This window comes from Paralichthys olivaceus, chromosome 17, assembly GCF_024713975.1.
Source record: "Paralichthys olivaceus isolate ysfri-2021 chromosome 17, ASM2471397v2, whole genome shotgun sequence".
In the NCBI taxonomy this organism is placed as follows: Eukaryota; Metazoa; Chordata; class Actinopteri; order Pleuronectiformes; family Paralichthyidae; genus Paralichthys; species Paralichthys olivaceus.
Window position 1 is genome coordinate 18,570,705 of NC_091109.1, and position 21,247 is coordinate 18,591,951.

The 21,247-nt window shown below is 45.4% G+C and overlaps 1 protein-coding gene across 6 annotated transcripts; it reads left to right on the plus strand.

Annotated features, from left to right (window-relative positions):
- Nucleotides 1-85: 85 nt before the first annotated feature.
- On the plus strand, nt 86-20,718 carry LOC109647319 (NACHT, LRR and PYD domains-containing protein 12-like). 6 transcript variants are annotated; one of them, XM_069512185.1, is made up of 14 exons: nt 86-308; nt 1,079-1,213; nt 1,490-1,624; nt 2,622-2,917; nt 3,076-4,927; nt 5,567-5,740; nt 6,116-6,289; nt 6,665-6,838; nt 15,250-15,423; nt 15,730-15,903; nt 16,279-16,452; nt 17,684-17,857; nt 18,168-18,341; nt 18,630-20,718. In XM_069512185.1, exons 1-14 carry the CDS (start codon nt 292-294, stop codon nt 18,637-18,639), a joined length of 3,837 nt encoding a protein of 1,278 aa, XP_069368286.1. In that variant the 5' UTR covers nt 86-291; the 3' UTR covers nt 18,640-20,718. The 6 variants fall into 6 exon arrangements, with proteins under 6 accessions (XP_069368286.1, XP_069368288.1, XP_069368287.1 ...); XM_069512186.1 differs by lacking the exon at nt 86-308 and adding an exon at nt 350-778; XM_069512187.1 differs by lacking the exons at nt 86-308; nt 1,079-1,213 and adding an exon at nt 349-778.
- The last annotated feature ends 529 nt before the right edge of the window (nt 20,719-21,247 follow it).

A 21,247-nucleotide genomic window follows, 5' to 3' on the forward strand; every position in this document is an offset into this window, starting at 1 on the left:
TTTTTCTTTATCTCCAAACAAACCAACAAACAGGTGAAAACATCGGCTCCTTGGTGCAGGTGAATGAACCAGATCACCAGTTTGACATGATGGAACCAACCAGAAGCAGAATGAACGTCATGTTTACACAATGAATTACCTCTCTCCCTCCCCCTCTCTCTCACCCCTCCCTCTCTCTCTCCCTCTCCCTCACTCCGGTGTGACGTGGAAACTTCTCTCCTTTCTCTTAAAGATGAAAAGAGGCAAAGCAACAGCTGGAGCAGTGATGGTGTGACGGACCCGCAGCTTTTCATGCAGGAGTTTCACATGTGAGTCCCGCAGCTGCTGCTTGTTGTTGGTGAAAGGTTGATAGATAGATCGATAGATAATGTAGACAGACAGACAGATAGATAGAACGGTGTGTGTCCTCTGACCTGTCCTCACTTTACACTTTAACAAGAGACACCAGCACTGACCACAAGTTATCAGGACACGTTCAGGACTGACGTTTACTTTGTGTTGGTTTGACTCTCCAGAGTTTAGGAGACACAAGTTTCTACCTGCTACACAACACGAGACGTGAGGAGGGACAGAGACACACACACACACACACACACACACACACACACACACACAAACACACACACACACACACACACACACACACACACACACACACACACAGGGTCATGTGATTTCCAGTAACTGCAGAGAGGAGGAGGAGCCAGTGAAAGTGAAAGTGTTCAGACTTAGTTTAAACTGTGAGGAGCAGAAGGAGGAAACGTGAAGTCTGAAGCTGGTGAGTGTTCAGCAACATTCATATTATTCATGAATATTATTTGACTGTCACTGACTCTGAGTCAGTTTTTCTACACGTGGACTGTCGAGAGAAGAAGAGTCAGGATGAACTTCTGTCAATCAACAGTTTGACTCAAGCTGTGATCAGCTGAGTCCAACACATTCAACCTAAAACTGTCTCAGGTTACCGTGACAACAGGGAGACAGTGTAGGAGGGTTGACTTATATTTCAAGAAACATTGAATTTACGTACCTGGCTTCATTGTGTGTGTGTTTGAGCTCACAGTGTTTTTCCTCTCAGACTGAAGATGAGTGTTTATGAGGAGGAAGAGGACAGAGCAGAGTCTCCAGAGTTCAGCTGTGTGTCTCTGAAGAGTGACCGGTCCAAAGGACATCCTCCAGACTTCAGTATTGAACCTGGACCCTCACACACAAAGTAAGAGACCTGCTACAAACATGTGAACCTCCAAACTGTGGACTCTGTTTATTTTCTTGAGGTCTCTCTTGTAGCTCTAAATATGTTTTCATGTTGGTGTGTTCATGCTGACCACTGAGGTCAATTTGTTCTTGTAAAATTATCTCAGAAAACCACATATTCATTTTGTACAAAGGGGGAAGAAGAGCTGTGTTCTTGTTTTGTATTCTTGGGTGTGGTTCTTGATCAGACTTGTTTGTCCTGATTCCTGGGAGCTCACAGTGTTTTTCCTCTCAGACTGAAGATGAGTGGTTATGAGGAGGAAGAGAACAGAGCAGAGTCTCCAGAGTTCAGCTGTGTGTCTCTGAAGAGTGACCGGTCCAAAGGACATCCTCCAGACTTCAGTAATGAACCTGGACCCTCACACACAAAGTAAGAAACCTGCTACAAACATGTGAACCTCCAAACTGTGGACTTATAAACTTTATTCATATTATTTATTCATATTATTGTCTGTAAAAAGCAGCTTTTGACACAGTCCTGACATTTTGTAAAACACCTGGAGGTCGGAGTTGTTCTTCACGGTCCAGTGTTGAAATGTTTCACTTCTTACTGAGTTTCAGTTGGAATAGAAAACTGTTTTTCATCCTCTGCTCCCATCGATTGTTGTAACATCAAGGTTCAGTTCTAGGACGACTTTTATTTTACTGCACCTGCGACTTCTCGATCCATCAAAAGTATAATAGTCTTTCTCACTTTAATGCCGACGACACAGTTTTATCCTCCAGTTACATTTTCTTAACGGCCTTTATGATATCTAATCCTGCAACTTTGTACAAGTACATGAAAACCAAATGGATGATATTTGTCCCTCAAAGCACTTGAGACCATTTACAGACCATTTACTCTGTGACACCCAGTAGCCAGAGGCATCATGTTTTCAGGCTCTGTCCGTCCATCCCATTCTTGTGACTGGGACATCTCGAGAACGCCCTGAGGGGATTTCTTCAAACTTGGTACAAATGTTCTCTGAGACTCGGGTTAACTGATTAGATTTGGGTCAAAGGTCACGGTGGCCTCATAAAACATGTTTACGGGCTCTTGAACAGGAGTTCCCAATCTGTCGTAGGGGGATTCCTTCAGTTCACTTGTCACTTGGACTTAAAGATGAACTGGTGAGATTTCAGTGGTCAAAGGTCACGTTGACCTCATGAGTCTGGACAAAAATGTCAGTATTTCTATTTTTACCTGTTTTACTTCAGCCTGAGTTTGTCCTGAGCTTCTCATGCTTCCATTCTTATCAGATTCAATGAGTTGCCAACGTTGTTTCTCTGGAGTCTGACTTCTGATGCTGAACAACAGTCATCTTACAACTGACAATCAATCATGACAAAATGACGACCTGTGACTGTGACAATTTACTTACCAGGAAATGTCTTCACAGAGAGAGGAGGAGGAGGAGGAGGAGTCATGTTTCTGAGGAGGAGCAGTCGTCCCGCTGTGCTTCGTGTCAGGACGTCCCGAAGGATCCAGTCTCCACCAGCTGTGGACACTGGTTCTGCAGACAGTGCATCACCTCATACTGGGACCAGTCTGGTTCTTCAGGAGACTCCTCCTGTCCCCAGTGTGGACAAAGATCCAGAAGAGGAGCTGGAGCTCAGACAGCCGGTCAGAGCAGCACTGTACATGTGTCTGCTGATGTCTTCACTTCTGACAACAGCACATGTTTGATTTTGTTCCTTCATACAGCATCAACATTTCACTTGGTTATAAAAGCACAAAGTTCAAAAGCTTTGATTTCTCTAGTTTTTCTGTATCTGATGAAAACAATCAGCAGATTCTCAGATTTTCTGTCTCTCACATTGTTTCTTGTCTTTCAGCAGATCGGGGTCTGCAGGAGGTTTTAGACCAACATAAGATCAGTCTGAGGAGGAGATGTGAACATGTGACTGAAGGAACTGAGGAAACAGGAAGTAGAACCCTCCTCAACAGGATCTACACTGAGCTCTACATCACAGAGGGACAGAGTGAAGAGGTTAATACTGAACATGAGGTGAGGCAGCTTGAGACGGCTTCCAAGAGGAAGAGCCTCCACGACACTCCCATCAAGTGCCACGACATCTTTAAAGCCTTCACTGACCAGCAGAGCAGCATCAGAGTCGTCCTGACCAACGGCGTCGCTGGCGTTGGAAAAACCTTCTCGGTGCAGAAGTTCACTCTGGACTGGGCAGAGGGTTTAGAAAACCAAGATGTGGGTCTGCTGGTTGTGCTTTCGTTCAGGGAGCTGAACCTGGTGAAAGACGAGCAGCACAGTCTTCTCACGCTGCTCTGTGTTTTCCATCCAACATTACAGAAGCTCACGGCAGAGACGCTCGCTGTCTGTAAACATGTGATCATCTTTGACGGCCTGGATGAAAGCAAACTTTCTCTGGACTTCAACCACAGAGAGGTCGTGTCTGAGGTCACACAGAGGTCATCAGTCAACGTGCTGCTGACAAACCTCATCCAGGGGAATCTGCTTCCCTCGGCTCTCGTCTGGATAACCTCCCGACCTGCGGCGGCCAATCAGATCCCTCCTACATGTGTTGACAGGGTGACAGAAGTACGAGGCTTCACTGACGCCCAGAAGGAGGAGTACTTCAGGAGGAGATTCAGTGATGAGGAGCTGAGCAGCAGAATCATCTCACACATCAAGACGTCCAGGAGCCTCCACATCATGTGTCAAATCCCAGTCTTCTGCTGGATCAGTGCTACAGTTCTGGAGCACATGTTGACCACAGACCAGAGAGGAGGGCTGCCCAAGACCCTGACGGACCTGTACTCACACTTCCTGCTGGTTCAGACAAAGAGGAAGAACAACAAGTACGGTGGAGGACATGAGACGAGTCCACAGCAGCTGACGGAGGCTGACAGGGACGTTCTTCTGAAGCTGGGGAGGCTGGCACTTAAACATCTGGAGGAAGGAAACATCATGTTCTACCAAGAAGACCTGGAGCAGTGTGGTCTTAATGTCACAGAGGCCTCGGTGTACTCAGGAGTCTGTACTGAGATCTTCAGAAGAGAGTGTGTGATCTTCCAGAAATCAGTCTACTGCTTTGTTCATCTGAGCGTTCAGGAGTTTCTGGCTGCAGTCTACATGTTCCACTGTTACACCAAGAGGAACTCAGAAGAACTCAACAACTTCTTGGGAACGTATGGGAACACTGGGGGTGCCTTCTCCCTGGATGACCTCCTGGAGAGAACCATGGAGAAATCCCTCACCAGTAAAAATGGTCATCTGGATCTGTTTGTTCGCTTCCTTCACGGCCTCAGTCTGGAGTCCAACCAGAGAGTCTTAGGAGGCCTGCTGGGTCAGACAAAGAACAATCCAAACATCATCCAGAGAGTCTTAGGAGGCCTGCTGGGTCGGACAGAGAACAATCCAGAGATCATCCAGAGAATCATCAACAACCTGAAGAAGATGCAGAGTGATGACATTTCTCCTGACAGAAGCATCAACATCTTCCACTGTCTGACTGAGATGAACGACCACTCAGTACATCAGCAGATGCAACAGTTCCTGACGTCAGAGAACAAATCAGAGGAGGAACTCTCTGAGATCCACTGCTCAGCTCTGGCCTACATGCTGCAGATGTCAGAGGAGGTTCTGGACGAGTTGGACCTGAAGAAGTTCAACACATCAAACCAGGGTCGACGGAGACTGATCCCAGCTGTGAGGAACTGCAGGAAGGCTCTGTGAGTCCAGACATGATCAATAACATGTTGAATCAGTGTAGATGAGTCAAACACACACAGTGTTCAATGATTCTCCTTCTTGTGGGCAGCATGGTGTTGTAGTGGTCAACACTGTTAGTGCAGCCTGTGTGTGTGTGTGTGTGTGTGTGTGTGTGTTCCTTAAACTGAAGAAGCAGGAAACATTGTTTCTTCTTCTTTCTTCAAACTAGAATTATCATCCTGTGTTTGTACGCCAGCGCCACCTAGTGCAGAGTCAGTCCCTGCAGGTCACTGACATGTTGCATTCACAATAATATGAGGTCACTGTAACCTTTGACCTTCGACCACTGAAATCTAATCAGTTGATCTTTGAGTCCAACTGGTCAAAATGTGAAGAAGTTCTCTAAAGACAGACTTGAGACATCATGTTCAAGTCCTTGACCTCTGACCTTTGACCACCTGAAGCTAATGAGGTCATCTGTTGGTCTGAATGAACGCTTGTACCAAATCTGAAAGGATTCTCTTGAGGTGTTTTTAAGATCAAATGTTCAAGAGGCAGAAAGTGGATTAACCAGGGTGAGGGTCACATGATCACGTTTTGTATGAATGTTGTGTTTTCTGATTTTATTCTAACACATTTGATATTTTCTTTAATTACAGACTCAGTGGTTGTTTCCTCTCAGAGACTCACTGTGAAGTCGTGGCTTCAGCTCTGAAGTCAGACCCCTCACATCTGAGAGAACTGGATCTGAGCTACAACGAGCTGCAGGACTCAGGAGTGAAGGAGCTGTGTGCTGGACTGGAGAGTCCAACCTGTCGACTGGAGACTCTGAGGTCAGTTCACTGACTTTTGTAGATCTCATATCTATAACACAGCATTTATACACAGTTTATCTAATTTAATACTAATTGAACATAATTCCTCTTCATACATAACTTGAATCCATTCATTCATTAATCTGTGACATTTTAAATATTCAGCTACTTGTTAAAACTCATCTGTGTTTAGTTCTGGATTTCATAAACTGATCTGCAGGACAGAGACCGGGTCCAAATAATCTATTGTTACTGAATCAGGACTCGTCTTTAGTCCAACATGTCTGTTTTCATATTTATCTTCCATGTTATGAGTCTGTGCTGACATGAATATCTGTTATTTTCACACATGAACTCAGATTCATTTACAGTTAAGTTTTATTCTTTCTTCAGGTTGAGGAGCTGCAGACTGTCAGAGATCAGCTGTTCTTCTCTGGTCTCAGCTCTGAGGTCAAACCCCTCTCATCTGAGAAAACTGGATCTGAGCTACAACGGGCTGCAGGACTCAGGAGTGAAGGAGCTGTGTAGTCTTCTACAGAGTCCAACCTGTCCACTGGAGACTCTGAGGTCAGTTCACTGACTTTTGTAGATCTCATATCTGTAACACAGCATTTATACACAGTTCATCTCATTTAATTCTAATTGAACATATTTCCTCTTCAGACATAACTTGAATCCATTCATTCATTAATCTGTGACATTTTAAATATTCAGCTACTTGTTAAAACTCATCTGTGTTTAGTTCTGGATTTCATAAACTGATCTGCTGGACAGAGACCGGGTCCAAATAATCTATTGTTACTGAATCAGGACTCGTCTTTAGTCCAACATGTCTGATTTCATATTTATCTTCCATGTTATGAGTCTGTGCTGACATGAATATCTGTTATTTTCACACATGAACTCAGATTCATTTACAGTTAAGTTTTATTCTTTCTTCAGGTTGAGGAGCTGCAGACTGTCAGAGATCAGCTGTTCTTCTCTGGCTTCAGCTCTGAGGTCAAACCCCTCTCATCTGAGAGAACTGGATCTGAGTAACAACGAGCTGCAGGACTCAGGAGTGAAGGAGCTGTGTGGTCTTCTACAGAGTCCAACCTGTCGACTGAAGACTCTGAGGTCAGTAGATGGTTGGAGTCAGTCCACGCTTCACCTGTAACAGCAGGAAATCCACCTCTCAAGTGTCCACTCTGCACTTTCACATGCAGAGGAAACACACGTGATGGTCAAAGTGTGTGCAGCTCTTAGCGTGTTCATTCCAACACGTGAACATGAAGCAGAGAGGAAGCTGCTCCACCTCTGAACAGGACTGAAGTCCCTGCTGCTCTTTATACTGGATGTGCTGCATCACTGACTCACAGCTGATGAAGTGAGTCTCTGTCAACACTGATGTCTTCTTCTCTCAACAGATGGAGACTGTGATCTTTGTAAAGGTGAGTGTGAAGAGGACAGTGTGAAGAGGACAGTGTGTGTGGACGGAGGCTGAGCTGTGTCCTGATGATCCAGAGGCTGAAGCAGCAGCAGCTTGTGTGTAGAGCGGCTCTGACTGGGCCTTGTTGCTGGGAGGCAGAGTGGAGACAGAGCTCCAGAGGAGTCAGAGGAGGTGAGCTGCTCTGAGATCAGCTGTCCCAGTGTCCAGTCCACCGTCCTCCCTGTGTGTTCCTGTGGATGAGACACAGCATCATCAGTGGATCTGCTGCTGCTCTGTCCTTTGACACAGTGTCTTTGTCCTCTTGAGGGTAGCGGGGGAGCTGGAGCTAATCCCAGCTGACATTGGGTGAGAGGTGTGGTGCACCTTGGACGGGTCACCAGTCCGTCACAGGGCCGACGCACATTCACACTCACATTAACACCTGCGCTCGATGTAGAGTCTCCACCCAGACTGTGAGGAACCTGGGTGGAGACTCTACAGTCAACTCTCCCTCACTGCCAACATTACTGCAACAAGCCGCTCGTGTAGATTCATGCTGCTCCACATCAGGAGAACACGTCCTCTTCTCACTCAGAGGGCCGCACAGGCTCTGGTCCAGGTTCTGGTCCAGGCTCTGGTCCAGGCTCTGGTCCAGGTTCTGGTCCAGGCTCTGGTCCAGGCTCGGGTCATCTCACGCCTACACTACTGCACCTCCCTCCTGGCTGGTCTACCTGCTAGTGCTATCCGACCGCTGCAGCTCATCCAGAATGCAGCAGCTCGACTGGTCTTTAACCTAAATTCACTGACGCTCCTCTGCTCCCTTCACTGGTTACCAGTGGCTGCCTGCATCAGTTTCCAAACACGATTACTTGGGTACCGTGCTGTGAACGGATCAGGGTCCAGGACATGGTCAAACCTTACACCCCGGCCCGTCCACTCCGCTCTGCATCTGCCAATCGGCTTGCTGCTCCCTCACTGTGAGTAAACCACCAAACAAAATCATGACTGTTTGCTGTCCTGGCTCCTAAATGATGGAACGAGCTCCACATTGACACCGGGACAGAAAGTCTACACATCTTCCACCACAGACTAAAGACACATCTCCTCAGACTTCCTCAGAAGATGAGATCTAATCACTACAACAACTAATCATTATATATACACGTGTACATATATATATATATATATATATACATATATATATGTACACGTGTATATCAATTATATGGCACTTATATTGTAGCACTTTGTAGTTTGCAAATTGTACTTGATTCTGGATTTGTTCCAGGTTGAGGCACTAATTTTAAGATGCTTTGGACAAAAGCTTCAGCTAAATGAAATGTAATTCACCCAACCCCTCATCTGCATGTGTTTGGACTGTGAGATGAAGCCGGAGCACCTGGAGAAAACACGGGGAGAACATGCAAACACACACGGAGAGACATCATCTGAACCGGGATTCAAACCAGGAACCTTCGTGCTCAGAGGCGACAGAGCCAACCACCGTGCAGCCTCAACATCTTCACTACAGATTGTTTTTATTCACATGAACAATGTGTTTATTGAAATGACACCCAGCAGAATATATAAACCCTCTATACAGAGTCACATCTAGTGTTTCTAAGTCTGTCTTTATCATTGTCCACCTTTGTCCCTCAGTATATGTCCATGTGTGTATAACCACATCCTGTCTGTTTGCTTCAAGTTCCTGGATTCACATCACACGTTGATTTAGTTGGACACAAAGTGAAACACGTTTAAATCACTTTGAGTTTCAAATCAGAGTTTTATCTTTGACACAAAGATCAAAACTCTGGACGTGTTTATTTCTGCATCAGGGGCAGAGCAGTGGTTGTTTTCTACTTTTTGACCCACAGGTGGCGCTGTAGTATAACAGCAGAACATCCCAGTCAAAGCCTTTATATACAGTCAGGAGTCAAACACATGGATCATTTCCTCTGTGACCAACCAGATGTAACGAGAAGAAAAACATCTGGGAGAGAAAAGTTGTGTTGTTTCTTCTCATCTCTGCTTTAAAGCTCAATAAACATCCTTCCACCGACTTTACTGGAAATCATGACTCTGCTTTTTCTTTATCTCCAAACAAACCGACCAACAGGTGAAGACATCGGCTCCTTGGTGCAGGTGAATGAACCAGATCACCAGTTTGACATGATGGAACCAACCAGAAGCAGAATGAACGTCATGTTTACTCAATGAATTACCTCTCTCCCTCCCCCTCTCTCTCACCCCTCCCTCTCTCTCCCTCTCTCTCCCTCTCTGTGTGACGTGGAAACTTCTCTCCTTTCTCTTAAAGATGAAAAGAGGCAAAGCAACAGCTGGAGCAGAGACTGGAGCAGTGATGGTGTGACGGACCCGCAGCTTTTCACGCAGGAGTTTCACATGTGAGTCCCGCAGCTGCTGCTTGTTGTTGGTGAAAGGTTGATAGATAGATCGATAGATAGACAGACAGACAGATAGATAGAACGGTGTGTGTCCTCTGACCTGTCCTCACTTTACACTTTAACAAGAGACACCAGCACTGACCACAAGTTATCAGGACACGTTCAGGACTGACGTTTACTTTGTGTTGGTTTGACTCTCCAGAGTTTAGGAGACACAAGTTTCTACCTGCTACACAACACGAGACGTGAGGAGGGACAGACACACACACACACACACACACACACACACACACACACACACACACACACACAGGGTCATGTGATGTCCAGTAACTGCAGAGAGGAGGAGGAGCCAGTGAAAGTGAAAGTGTTCAGACTTAGTTTAAACTGTGAGGAGCAGAAGGAGGAAACGTGAAGTCTGAAGCTGGTGAGTGTTCAGCAACATTCATATTATTCATGAATATTATTTTACTGTCACTGACTCTGAGTCAGTTTTTCTACACGTGGACTGTCGAGAGAAGAAGAGTCAGGATGAACTTCTGTCAATCAACAGTTTGACTCAAGCTGTGATCAGCTGAGTCCAACACATTCAACCTAAAACTGTCTCAGGTTACCGTGACAACAGGGAGACAATGTAGGAGGGTTGACTTATATTTCAAGAAACATTGAATTTACGTACCTGGCTTCATTGTGTGTGTGTTTGAGCTGACAGTGTTTTTCCTCTCAGACTGAAGATGAGTGGTTATGAGGAGGAAGAGGACAGAGCAGAGTCTCCAGAGTTCAGCTGTGTGTCTCTGAAGAGTAACCGGTCCAAAGGACATCCTCCAGTCTTCAGTAATGAACCTGGACCCTCACACACAAAGTAAGGAAACAAACCTGTGAACCTCCAAACTGTCCACTGTCTCTCAGTGGCTCCCCCTAGGCTTGATGGGTAAATATTCCCTCCAATGACGTGTGGGCTCCTCCCAGTGGGACATGAAACCCTCCAATGGAAGTCGTCCAGATTCTTTTTTACTGCAGCAAAGATGGAAAATGAGCCTTGATAGAGGAGAGAATCCATTTTTCATCTGAACTTCAAGAAGCTGCCAACAATTTCTAAAGATTCTGACCAGTCGACAGAAACTTCTCTGGTCAGCAGAGGCATACAAACATGGAACTCTTCTTTTGTATTGAATAAGAATCGATAATCATTAGTTGATCAGAAGAAAATAATAAATCAATGACGACAGACCAGATGTTGGAAAACACTGTCACCTGTTAGTTCCAGATCCAGTGGATCAGCTGCTTCTTGTTTCTATAGTAATGAAGATAAACCTTATTCATATTATTTATGATTATTATTGTCTGTAAAAAGCAGCTTTTGACACAGTCCTGACATTTTGTAAAACACCTGGAGGTCGGAGTTGTTCTTCACGGTCCAGTGTTGAAATGTTTCACTTCTTACTGAGTTTCAGTTGGAATAGAAAACTGTTTTTCATCCTCTGCTCCCATCGATTGTTGTAACATCAAGGTTCAGTTCTAGGACGACTTTTATTTTACTGCACCTGCGACTTCTCGATCCATCAAAAGTATAATAGTCTTTCTCACTTTAATGCAGACGACACAGTTTTATCCTCCAGTTACATTTTCTTAACGGCCTTTATGATATCAAATCCTGCAACTTTGTACAAGTACATGAAAACCAAATGGATGATATTTGTCCCTCAAAGCACTTGAGACCATTTACAGACCATTTACTCTGTGACACCCAGTAGCCAGAGGCATCATGTTTTCAGGCTCTGTCCGTCCATCCCATTCTTGTGACTGGGACATCTCGAGAACGCCCTGAGGGAATTTCTTCAAACTTGGTACAAATGTTCTCTGAGACTCAGGTTAACTGATTAGATTTGGGTCAAAGGTCACGGTGGCCTCATAAAACATGTTTACGGGCTCTTGAACAGGAGTTCCCAATCTGTCGTAGGGGGATTCCTTCAGTTCACTTGTCACTTGGACTTAAAGATGAACTGGTGAGATTTCAGTGGTCAAAGGTCACGTTGACCTCATGAGTCTGGACAAAAATGTCAGTATTTCTATTTTTACCTGTTTTACTTCAGCCTGAGTTTGTCCTGAGCTTCTCATGCTTCCATTATTATCAGATTCAATGAGTTGCCAACGTTGTTTCTCTGGAGTCTGACTTCTGATGCTGAACAACAGTCATCTTCCAACTGACAATCAATCATGACAAAATGACGACCTGTGACTGTGACAATTTACTTACCAGGAAATGTCTTCACAGAGAGAGGAGGAGGAGGAGGAGTCATGTTTCTGAGGAGGAGCAGTCGTCCCGCTGTCCTTCGTGTCAGGACGTCCTGAAGGATCCAGTCTCCACCAGCTGTGGACACTGGTTCTGCAGACAGTGCATCACCTCATACTGGGACCAGTCTGGTTCTTCAGGAGACTCCTCCTGTCCCCAGTGTGGAAAAAGATCCAGAAGAGGAGCTGGAGCTCAGACAGCCGGTCAGAGCAGCACTGTACATGTGTCTGCTGATGTCTTCACTTCTGACAACAGCACATGTTTGATTTTGTTCCTTCATACAGCATCAACATTTCACTTGGTTATAAAAGCACAAAGTTCAAAAGCTTTGATTTCTCTAGTTTTTCTGTATCTGATGAAAACAATCAGCAGATTCTCAGATTCTCTGTCTCTCACATTGTTTCTTGTCTTTCAGCAGATCGGGGTCTGCAGGAGGTTTTAGACCAACATAAGATCAGTCTGAGGAGGAGATGTGAACATGTGACTGAAGGAACTGAGGAAACAGGAAGTAGAACCCTCCTCAACAGGATCTACACTGAGCTCTACATCACAGAGGGACAGAGTGAAGAGGTTAATACTGAACATGAGGTGAGGCAGCTTGAGACGGCTTCCAAGAGGAAGAGCCTCCACGACACTCCCATCAAGTGCCACGACATCTTTAAAGCCTTCACTGACCAGCAGAGCAGCATCAGAGTCGTCCTGACCTGCGGCGTCGCTGGCGTTGGAAAAACCTTCTCGGTGCAGAAGTTCACTCTGGACTGGGCAGAGGGTTTAGAAAACCAAGATGTGGGTCTGCTGGTTGTGCTTTCGTTCAGGGAGCTGAACCTGGTGAAAGACGAGCAGCACAGTCTTCTCACGCTGCTCCGTGTTTTCCATCCAACATTACAGAAGCTCACGGCAGAGACGCTCGCTGTCTGTGAACCTGTGATCATCTTTGACGGCCTGGATGAAAGCAGACTTTCTATGGACTTCAACCACAGGGAGGTCGTGTCTGAGGTCACACAGAGGTCATCAGTCAACGTGCTGCTGACAAACCTCATCCAGGGGAATCTGCTTCCCTCGGCTCTCGTCTGGATAACCTCCCGACCTGCGGCGGCCAATCAGATCCCTCTTACATGTGTTGACAGGGTGACAGAAGTACGAGGCTTCACTGACGCCCAGAAGGAGGAGTACTTCAGGAGGAGATTCAGTGATGAGGAGCTGAGCAGCAGAATCATCTCACACATCAAGACGTCCAGGAGCCTCCACATCATGTGTCAAATCCCAGTCTTCTGCTGGATCAGTGCTACAGTTCTGGAGCACATGTTGACCACAGACCAGAGAGGAGAGCTGCCCAAGACCCTGACGGACCTGTACTCACACTTCCTGCTGGTTCAGACAAAGAGGAAGAACAACAAGTACGGTGGAGGACATGAGACGAGTCCACAGCAGCTGACGGAGGCTGACAGGGACGTTCTTCTGAAGCTGGGGAGGCTGGCGCTTAAACATCTGGAGGAAGGAAACATCATGTTCTACCAAGAAGACCTGGAGCAGTGTGGTCTTAATGTCACAGAGGCCTCGGTGTACTCAGGAGTTTGTACTGAGATCTTCAGAAGAGAGTGTGTGATCTTCCAGAAATCAGTCTACTGCTTTGTTCATCTGAGCGTTCAGGAGTTTCTGGCTGCAGTCTACATGTTCCACTGTTACACACACACAAAAGAACTCAACAACTTCTTGGGAACATATTGGATCACAGATGGTAACTTCTCCCTGGATGACCTCCTGAAGAGAACCATGGAGAAATCTCTCACCAGTAAAAATGGTCATCTGGATCTGTTTGTTCGATTCCTTCACGGCCTCAGTCTGGAGTCCAACCAGAGAGTCTTAGGAGGCCTGCTGGGTCGGACAGAGAACAATCCAAGGATCATCCAGAGAATCATCAACAACCTGAAGAAGATGCAGAGTGATGACATTTCTCCTGACAGAAGTATCAACATCTTCCACTGTCTGACTGAGATGAACGACCACTCAGTATATCAGCAGATGCAACAGTTCCTGACGTCAGAGAACAAATCAGAGGAGAAACTCTCTGAGATCCACTGCTCAGCTCTGGCCTACATGCTGCAGATGTCAGAGGAGGTTCTGGATGAGTTGGACCTGAAGAAGTTCAACACATCATACCAGGGTCGACTGAGACTGATCCCAGCTGTGAGGAACTGCAGGAAGGCTCTGTGAGTCCAGACATGATCAATAACATGTTGAATCAGTGCAGATGTTCAAACTAGAATTATCATCCTGCGTTTGTACGCCAGCGCCACCTAGTGCAGAGTCAGTCCCTGCAGGTCACTGACATGTTGCATTCTCAATAATATGAGGTCACTGTAACCTTTGACCTTCGACCACTGAAATCTAATCAGTTGATCTTTGAGTCCAACTGGTCAAAATGTGAAGAAGTTCTCTAAAGACAGACTTGAGACGTCATGTTCAAGTCCTTGACCTCTGACCTTTGACCACCTGAAGCTAATGAAGTCATCTGTTAGTCTGAATGAACGCTTGTACCAAATCTGAAAGGATTCTCTTGAGGTGTTTTTAAGATCAAATGTTCAAGAGGCAGAAAGTGGATTAACCAGGGTGAGGGTCACATGATCACGTTTTGTATGAATGTTGTGTTTTCTGATTTTATTCTAACACATTTGATATTTTCTTTAATCACAGACTCGGTGGTTATGAACTCTCAGAGATTCACTGTGAAGTCGTGGCTTCAGCTCTGAAGTCAGACCCCTCTCATCTGAGAAAACTGGATCTGAGCTTCAACGAGCTGCAGGACTCTGAAGTGAAGCTGCTGTGTGCTGGACTGGAGAGTCCAAACTGTCCACTGGAGACTCTGAGGTCAGGTCCTTAAATCCTTGAATGTTCACTTTTCCAACGTTCCTTCTTATTTGGTCATTATCTATTGAAATTGAATTGTCTCAGTTCTGCTCTGCTCACTGTCCCTCAGTCGTCTGTCCCTCACCCAGCCTGTCAGTCACGTCCACCTCATCAGTCCAACTCCATTCACCTGCACACACCTGCTCCTGGTCACTAGTGTCAGTGAATAACATGTGGACTGAGGCCGAGCACTCGTCCTCCTCAGGTTCTCAACAATAAGACACGTTCTTATTGAAGCACGTTGGACAGTTGATGAGTATAGAACCAAACAGGAAGTGACTGTCAGGAGCCATCTCTACTTTAAACAGTGTTTAATGACACAAACCTACTCAGTGACCAAACACACAGAGAAGAAGGTGATGAATGAAACAATGGTCCAACATGTCTGATGTGATATTTATCTTCAGGTCACAGACTGGACTGAGGTCAGCAGCATGTTGAGAGTCTGTGTTGACATGATGACGATCCACAAAAACAGGAGGACACATTCAAACATTCACATTTCTTTATCCAGGTTGAATCACTGCAGACTGTCAGGGATCAGCTGTTCTTCTCTGGCTTCAGCTCTGAGGTCAAACCCCTCTCATCTGAGAGAACTGGATCTGAGCTACAACGAGCTGAAGGACTCAGGAGTGAAGGAGCTGTGTGGTCTTCTACAGAGTCCAACCTGTCCACTGGAGACTCTGAGGTCAGTTCACTGACTTTTGTAGATCTCATATCTATAACACAGCATTTATACACGATTTATCTCATTTAATTCTAATTTAACATAATTCCTCTTCATACATAACTTGAACCCATTTTCATAAACTGATCTGCAGGACAGAGACCGGGTCCAAATAATCTATTGTTACTGAATCAGGACTCGTCTTTAGTCCAACATGTCTGATTTCATATTTATCTTCCATGTTATGAGTCTGTGTTGACATGAATATCTGTTATTTTCACACATGAACTCAGATTCATTTACAGTTAAGTTTTATTCTTTATCCAGGTTGAGGAGCTGCAGTCTGTCAGAGATCAGCTGTTCTTCTCTGGCTTCAGCTCTGAGGTCAAACCCCTCTCATCTGAGAGAACTGGATCTGAGCTACAACGAGCTGCAGGACTCAGGAGTGAAGGAGCTGTGTGGTCTTCTACAGAGTCCAACCTGTCCACTGGAGACTCTGAGGTCAGTTCACTGACTTTTGTAGATCTCATATCTATAACACAGCATTTATACACAGTTCATCTCATTTAATTCTAATTGACCATAATTCCTCTTCATACATAACTTGAATCCATTCATTCATTAATCTGTGACATTTTAAATATTCAGCTACTTGTTAAAACTCATCTGTGTTTAGTTCTGGATTTCATAAACTGATCTGCAGGACAGAGACCGGGTCCAAATAATCTATTGTTACTGAATCAGGACTCGTCTTTAGTCCAACATGTCTGATTTCATATTTATCTTCCATGTTATGAGTCTGTGCTGACATGAATATCTGTTATTTTCACACATGAACTCAGATTCATTTACAGCTAAGTTTTATTCTTTCTTCAGGTTGATTCTCTGCAGTCTGTCAGAGATCAGCTGTTCTTCTCTGGCTTCAGCTCTGAGGTCAAACCCCTCTCATCTGAGAGAACTGGATCTGAGCTTCAACAAGCTGCAGAACTCAGGAGTGAAGGAGCTGTGTGGTCTTCTACAGAGTCCAACCTGTCCACTGGAGACTCTGAGGTCAGACCTCATGTTTTAATGTTAAAGGTTCAGTTTGTAGAATATAGTGACATCTAGTGGTGAAGTGTCATATTGCAGCGGAATACCCCCCCACACCACCCCACCCCCAAACATGAAAGAGAACCTGTTGTATCTTCCGTCGTCATAGAAACTCAAAAGCTTTAGTTTGTCTGGTCTGAGCTACAGTAAAAAACATGGCTGCCTCCTATGTTGAGTTACAGGTTCACTGTGAAGGATTTAGTGATGTCTCCAGGTGTCCTACATGTGAACGTCGTCCACTTGTCCACGTTCACATGTAGGACTCCTGAAGATGTCCAGCAAGATATTTAGAGACATCTAGTGGTGAAGTGACATATTACAAACAACTGAACCTCGAGGACACGAGGACTTTCAATCTGTTTTCAGTCTTGAACTCTGTAAAATAGTGTCTGGACATTTTCTGGAGTTTGTCTTTCACATATGAAGAACGGGTGGAGCAGCAGGAGGCGGGACATGACGTCTAAACTCTGCTGTGTAAAGATCAGTGTTGTTGTTTTCAGCTCGTCCACACCGGCGTCGGCCCTCATCACCAAGACATCTGGAATCTCCTCGTCTTTCCAAACTGATGTCTTCTACGTGTACGGCTCCTCTTCTTCATCCTGAGAGATTTGTGTTCTTCCAGTCTCACGTCCATCATGTGTTTGTGTCCGTCAACACGTTCACTCGCTCTCTGTGAATCCTCGGGACATTCACCTGCTCTATTCTCACATGGACTCACTCAGAAACTTTACTCTGAGACTGACAGGACAAGTTCCAGAAAATGTCCAGAACAACTTGACTCAGACTTCAGGTCTGAAAACAACGACAGTGATGTTTAGTCAAAGTCCTTTATTTTCACACATGGACTCAGATTGATTTACAGTTAAGTTTTATTCTTTATCCAACATGTCTGATGTGATATTTATCTTCAGGTCACAGACTGGACTGAGGTCAGCAGCATGTTGAGAGTCTGTGTTGACATGATGACGATCCACAAAAACAGGAGGACACATTCAAATATTCACATTTCTTTATCCAGGTTGAGTCTCCGGGTCCAAATAATCTATTGTTACTGAATCAGGACTCGTCTTTAGTCCAACATGTCTGATTTCATATTTCTCTTCCATGTTATGAGTCTGTGCTGACATGAATATCTGTTATTTTCACACATGAGCTCAGATTCATTTACAGTTAAGTTTTATTCTTTCTTCAGGTTGGAGGGCTGCAGACTGTCAGAGATCAGCTGTTCTTCTCTGGCTTCAGCTCTGAGGTCAAACCCCTCTCATCTGAGAGAACTGGATCTGAGCTACAACAAGCTGCAGGACTCAGGAGTGAAGGAGCTGTGTGGTGTTCTACAGAGTCCAACCTGTCCACTGGAGACTCTGAGGTCAGTTCACTGACTGACTTTTGTAGATCTCATATCTGTAACACAGCATTTATACACAGTTCATCTCATTTAATTCTAATTGAACATAATTCCTCTTCAGACATAACTTGAACCCATTTTCATAAACTGATCTGCAGGACAGAGACCGGGTCCAAATAATCTATTGTTACTGAATCAGGACTCGTCTTTAGTCCAACATGTCTGATTTCATATTTATCTTCCATGTTATGAGTCTGTGCTGACATGAATATCTGTTATTTTCACACATGAACTCAGATTCATTTACAGTTAAGTTTTATTCTTTCTTCAGGTTGAAGTACTGCAGACTGTCAGAGATCAGCTGTTCTTCTCTGGCTTCAGCTCTGAGGTCAAACCCCTCTCATCTGAGAGAACTGGATCTGAGTGACAACGAGCTGCAGGACTCAGGAGTGAAGGAGCTGTGTGGTCTTCTACAGAGTCCAACCTGTCGACTGGAGACTCTGAGGTCAGTAGATGGTTGGAGTCAGTCCACGCTTCCTGTAACAGCAGGAAATCCACCTCTCAAGTGTCCACTCTGCACTTTCACATGCAGAGGAAACACACGTGATGGTCAAAGTGTGTGCAGCTCTTAGCGTGTTCATTCCAACACGTGAACATGAAGCAGAGAGGAAGCTGCTCCACCTCTGAACAGGACTGAAGTCCCTGCTGCTCTTTATACTGGATGTGCTGCATCACTGACTCACAGCTGATGAAGTGAGTCTCTGTCAACACTGATGTCTTCTTCTCTCAACAGATGGAGATGATCTTTGTAAAGGTGAGTGTGAAGAGGACAGTGTGAAGAGGACAGTGTGAAGAGGACAGTGTGAAGAGGACAGTGTGTGTGGACGGAGGCTGAGCTGTGTCCTGATGATCCAGAGGCTGAAGCAGCAGCAGCTTGTGTGTAGAGCGGCTCTGACTGGGCCTTGTTGCTGGGAGGCAGAGTGGAGACAGAGCTCCAGAGGAGTCAGAGGAGGTGAGCTGCTCTGAGATCAGCTGTCCCAGTGTCCAGTCCACCGTCCTCCCTGTGTGTTCCTGTGGATGAGACACAGCATCATCAGTGGATCTGCTGCTGCTCTGTCCCTTGACACAGTGTCTTTGTCCTCTTGAGGGTAGCGGGGGAGCTGGAGCTAATCCCAGCTGACATTGGGTGAGAGGTGTGGTGCACCTTGGACGGGTCACCAGTCCGTCACAGGGCCGACGCACATTCACACTCACATTAACACCTGCGCTCGATGTAGAGTCTCCACCCAGACTGTGAGGAACCTGGGTGGAGACTCTACAGTCAACTCTCCCTCACTGCCAACATTACTGCAACAAGCCGCTCGTGTAGATTCATGCTGCTCCACATCAGGAGAACACGTCCTCTTCTCACTCAGAGGGCCGCACAGGTTCTGGTCCAGGCTCTGGTCCAGGTTCTGGTCCAGGCTCTGGTCCAGGCTCTGGTCCAGGCTCTGGTCCAGGCTCGGGTCATCTCACGCCTACACTACTGCACCTCCCTCCTGGTTGGTCTACCCGCTAGTGCTATCCGACCGCTGCAGCTCATCCAGAACGCAGCAGCTCGACTGGTCTTTAACCTAAATTCACTCACGCTCCTCTGCTCCCTTCACTGGTTACCAGTGGCTGCCTGCATCAGTTTCCAAACACGAGTACTTGGGTACCGTGCTGTGAACGGATCAGGGTCCAGGACATGGTCAAACCTTACACCCCGGCCCGTCCACTCCGCTCTGCATCTGCCAATCGGCTTGCTGCTCCCTCACTGCGAGTAAACCACCAAACAAAATCATGACTGTTTGCTGTCCTGGCTCCTAAATGATGTAACGAGCTCCACATTGACACCGGGACAGAAAGTCTACACATCTTCCACCACAGACTAAAGACACATCTCCTCAGACTTCCTCAGAAGATGAGATCTAATCACTACAACAACTAATCATTATATATACACGTGTACATACATATATACATATATATATATATATATGTACACAGTATATCAATTATATGGCACTTATATTGTAGCACTTTGTAGTTTGCAAATTGTACTTGATTCTGGATTTGTTCCCTGATGGTTAAGGCACTAATTTTAAGATGCTTTGGACAAAAGCTTCAGCTAAATGAAATGTAATTCACCCAACCCCTCATCTGCATGTGTTTGGACTGTGAGATGAAGCCGGAGCACCTGGAGAAAACACAGGGAGAACATGCAAACACACACGGAGAGACATCATCTGAACCGGGATTCGAACCAGGAACCTTCGTGCTCAGAGGCGACAGAGCCAACCACCGTGCAGCCTCAACATCTTCACTACAGATTGTTTTTATTCACATGAACAATGTGTTTATTGAAATGACACCCAGCAGAATATATAAACCCTCTATACAGAGTCACATCTAGTGTTTCTAAGTCTGTCTTTATCATTGTCCACCTTTGTCCCTCAGTATATGTCCATGTGTGTATAACCACATCCTGTCTGTTTGCTTCAAGTTCCTGGATTCACATCACACGTTGATTTAGTTGGACACAAAGTGAAACACGTTTAAATCACTTTGAGTTTCAAATCAGAGTTTTATCTTTGACACAAAGATCAAAACTCTGGACGTGTTTATTTCTGCATCAGGGGCAGAGCAGTGGTTGTTTTCTACTTTTTGACCCACAGGTGGCGCTGTAGTATAACAGCAGAACATCCCAGTCAAAGCCTTTATATACAGTCAGGAGTCAAACACATGGATCATTTCCTCTGTGACCAACCAGATGTAACGAGAAGAAAAACATCTGGGAGAGAAAAGTTGTGTTGTTTCTTCTCATCTCTGCTTTAAAGCTCAATAAACATCCTTCCACCGACTTTACTGGAAATCATGACTCTGCTTTTTCTTTATCTCCAAACAAACCGACCAACAGGTGAAGACATCGGCTCCTTGGTGCAGGTGAATGAACCAGATCACCAGTTTGACATGATGGAACCAACCAGAAGCAGAATGAACGTCATGTTTACTCAATGAATAAGAGTCGATGAAGAGCGCAGCGTTTTGAAGTCTCAGAGGAAACTGCTCAAGAAGTATTTGACCACATTTCATAGAAAACTGAGCCGAGGACGTTTTATACAAACGTAGACGAAGACTCTTCGTCTGTCCAGTTTGTGAATTGTTGCTCAAATAATTTTCTACACTTATTCAGTGGAGACACTTGTCTCATCAGGAGGATTTCACTGAGTTAAAGTCCATCTCAGTTTTCTCTGACTTCAGGAGAAGAAATGTTTAGTTCTCACTGTTTGGAGACGTCAGTATTGGACTTCGTCATGATCTACAGACAGAAGGTCATTGAAGGAGGGTCACGAACAATTGAAAACTGGACCACAGGAAACACTGCAACTC

What these genes read in the sequence shown, in the direction of transcription:
- LOC109647319 (XM_069512185.1), top strand. An exon ending in CCTGGACCCTCACACACAAA is followed by an intron (nt 1,625 to 2,621) that starts GTAAGAAACCTG and finishes TTTACTTACCAG; the next exon opens with GAAATGTCTTCACAGAGAGA. An exon ending in TGTCCACTGGAGACTCTGAG is followed by an intron (nt 16,453 to 17,683) that starts GTCAGACCTCAT and finishes TTCTTTCTTCAG; the next exon opens with GTTGGAGGGCTGCAGACTGT.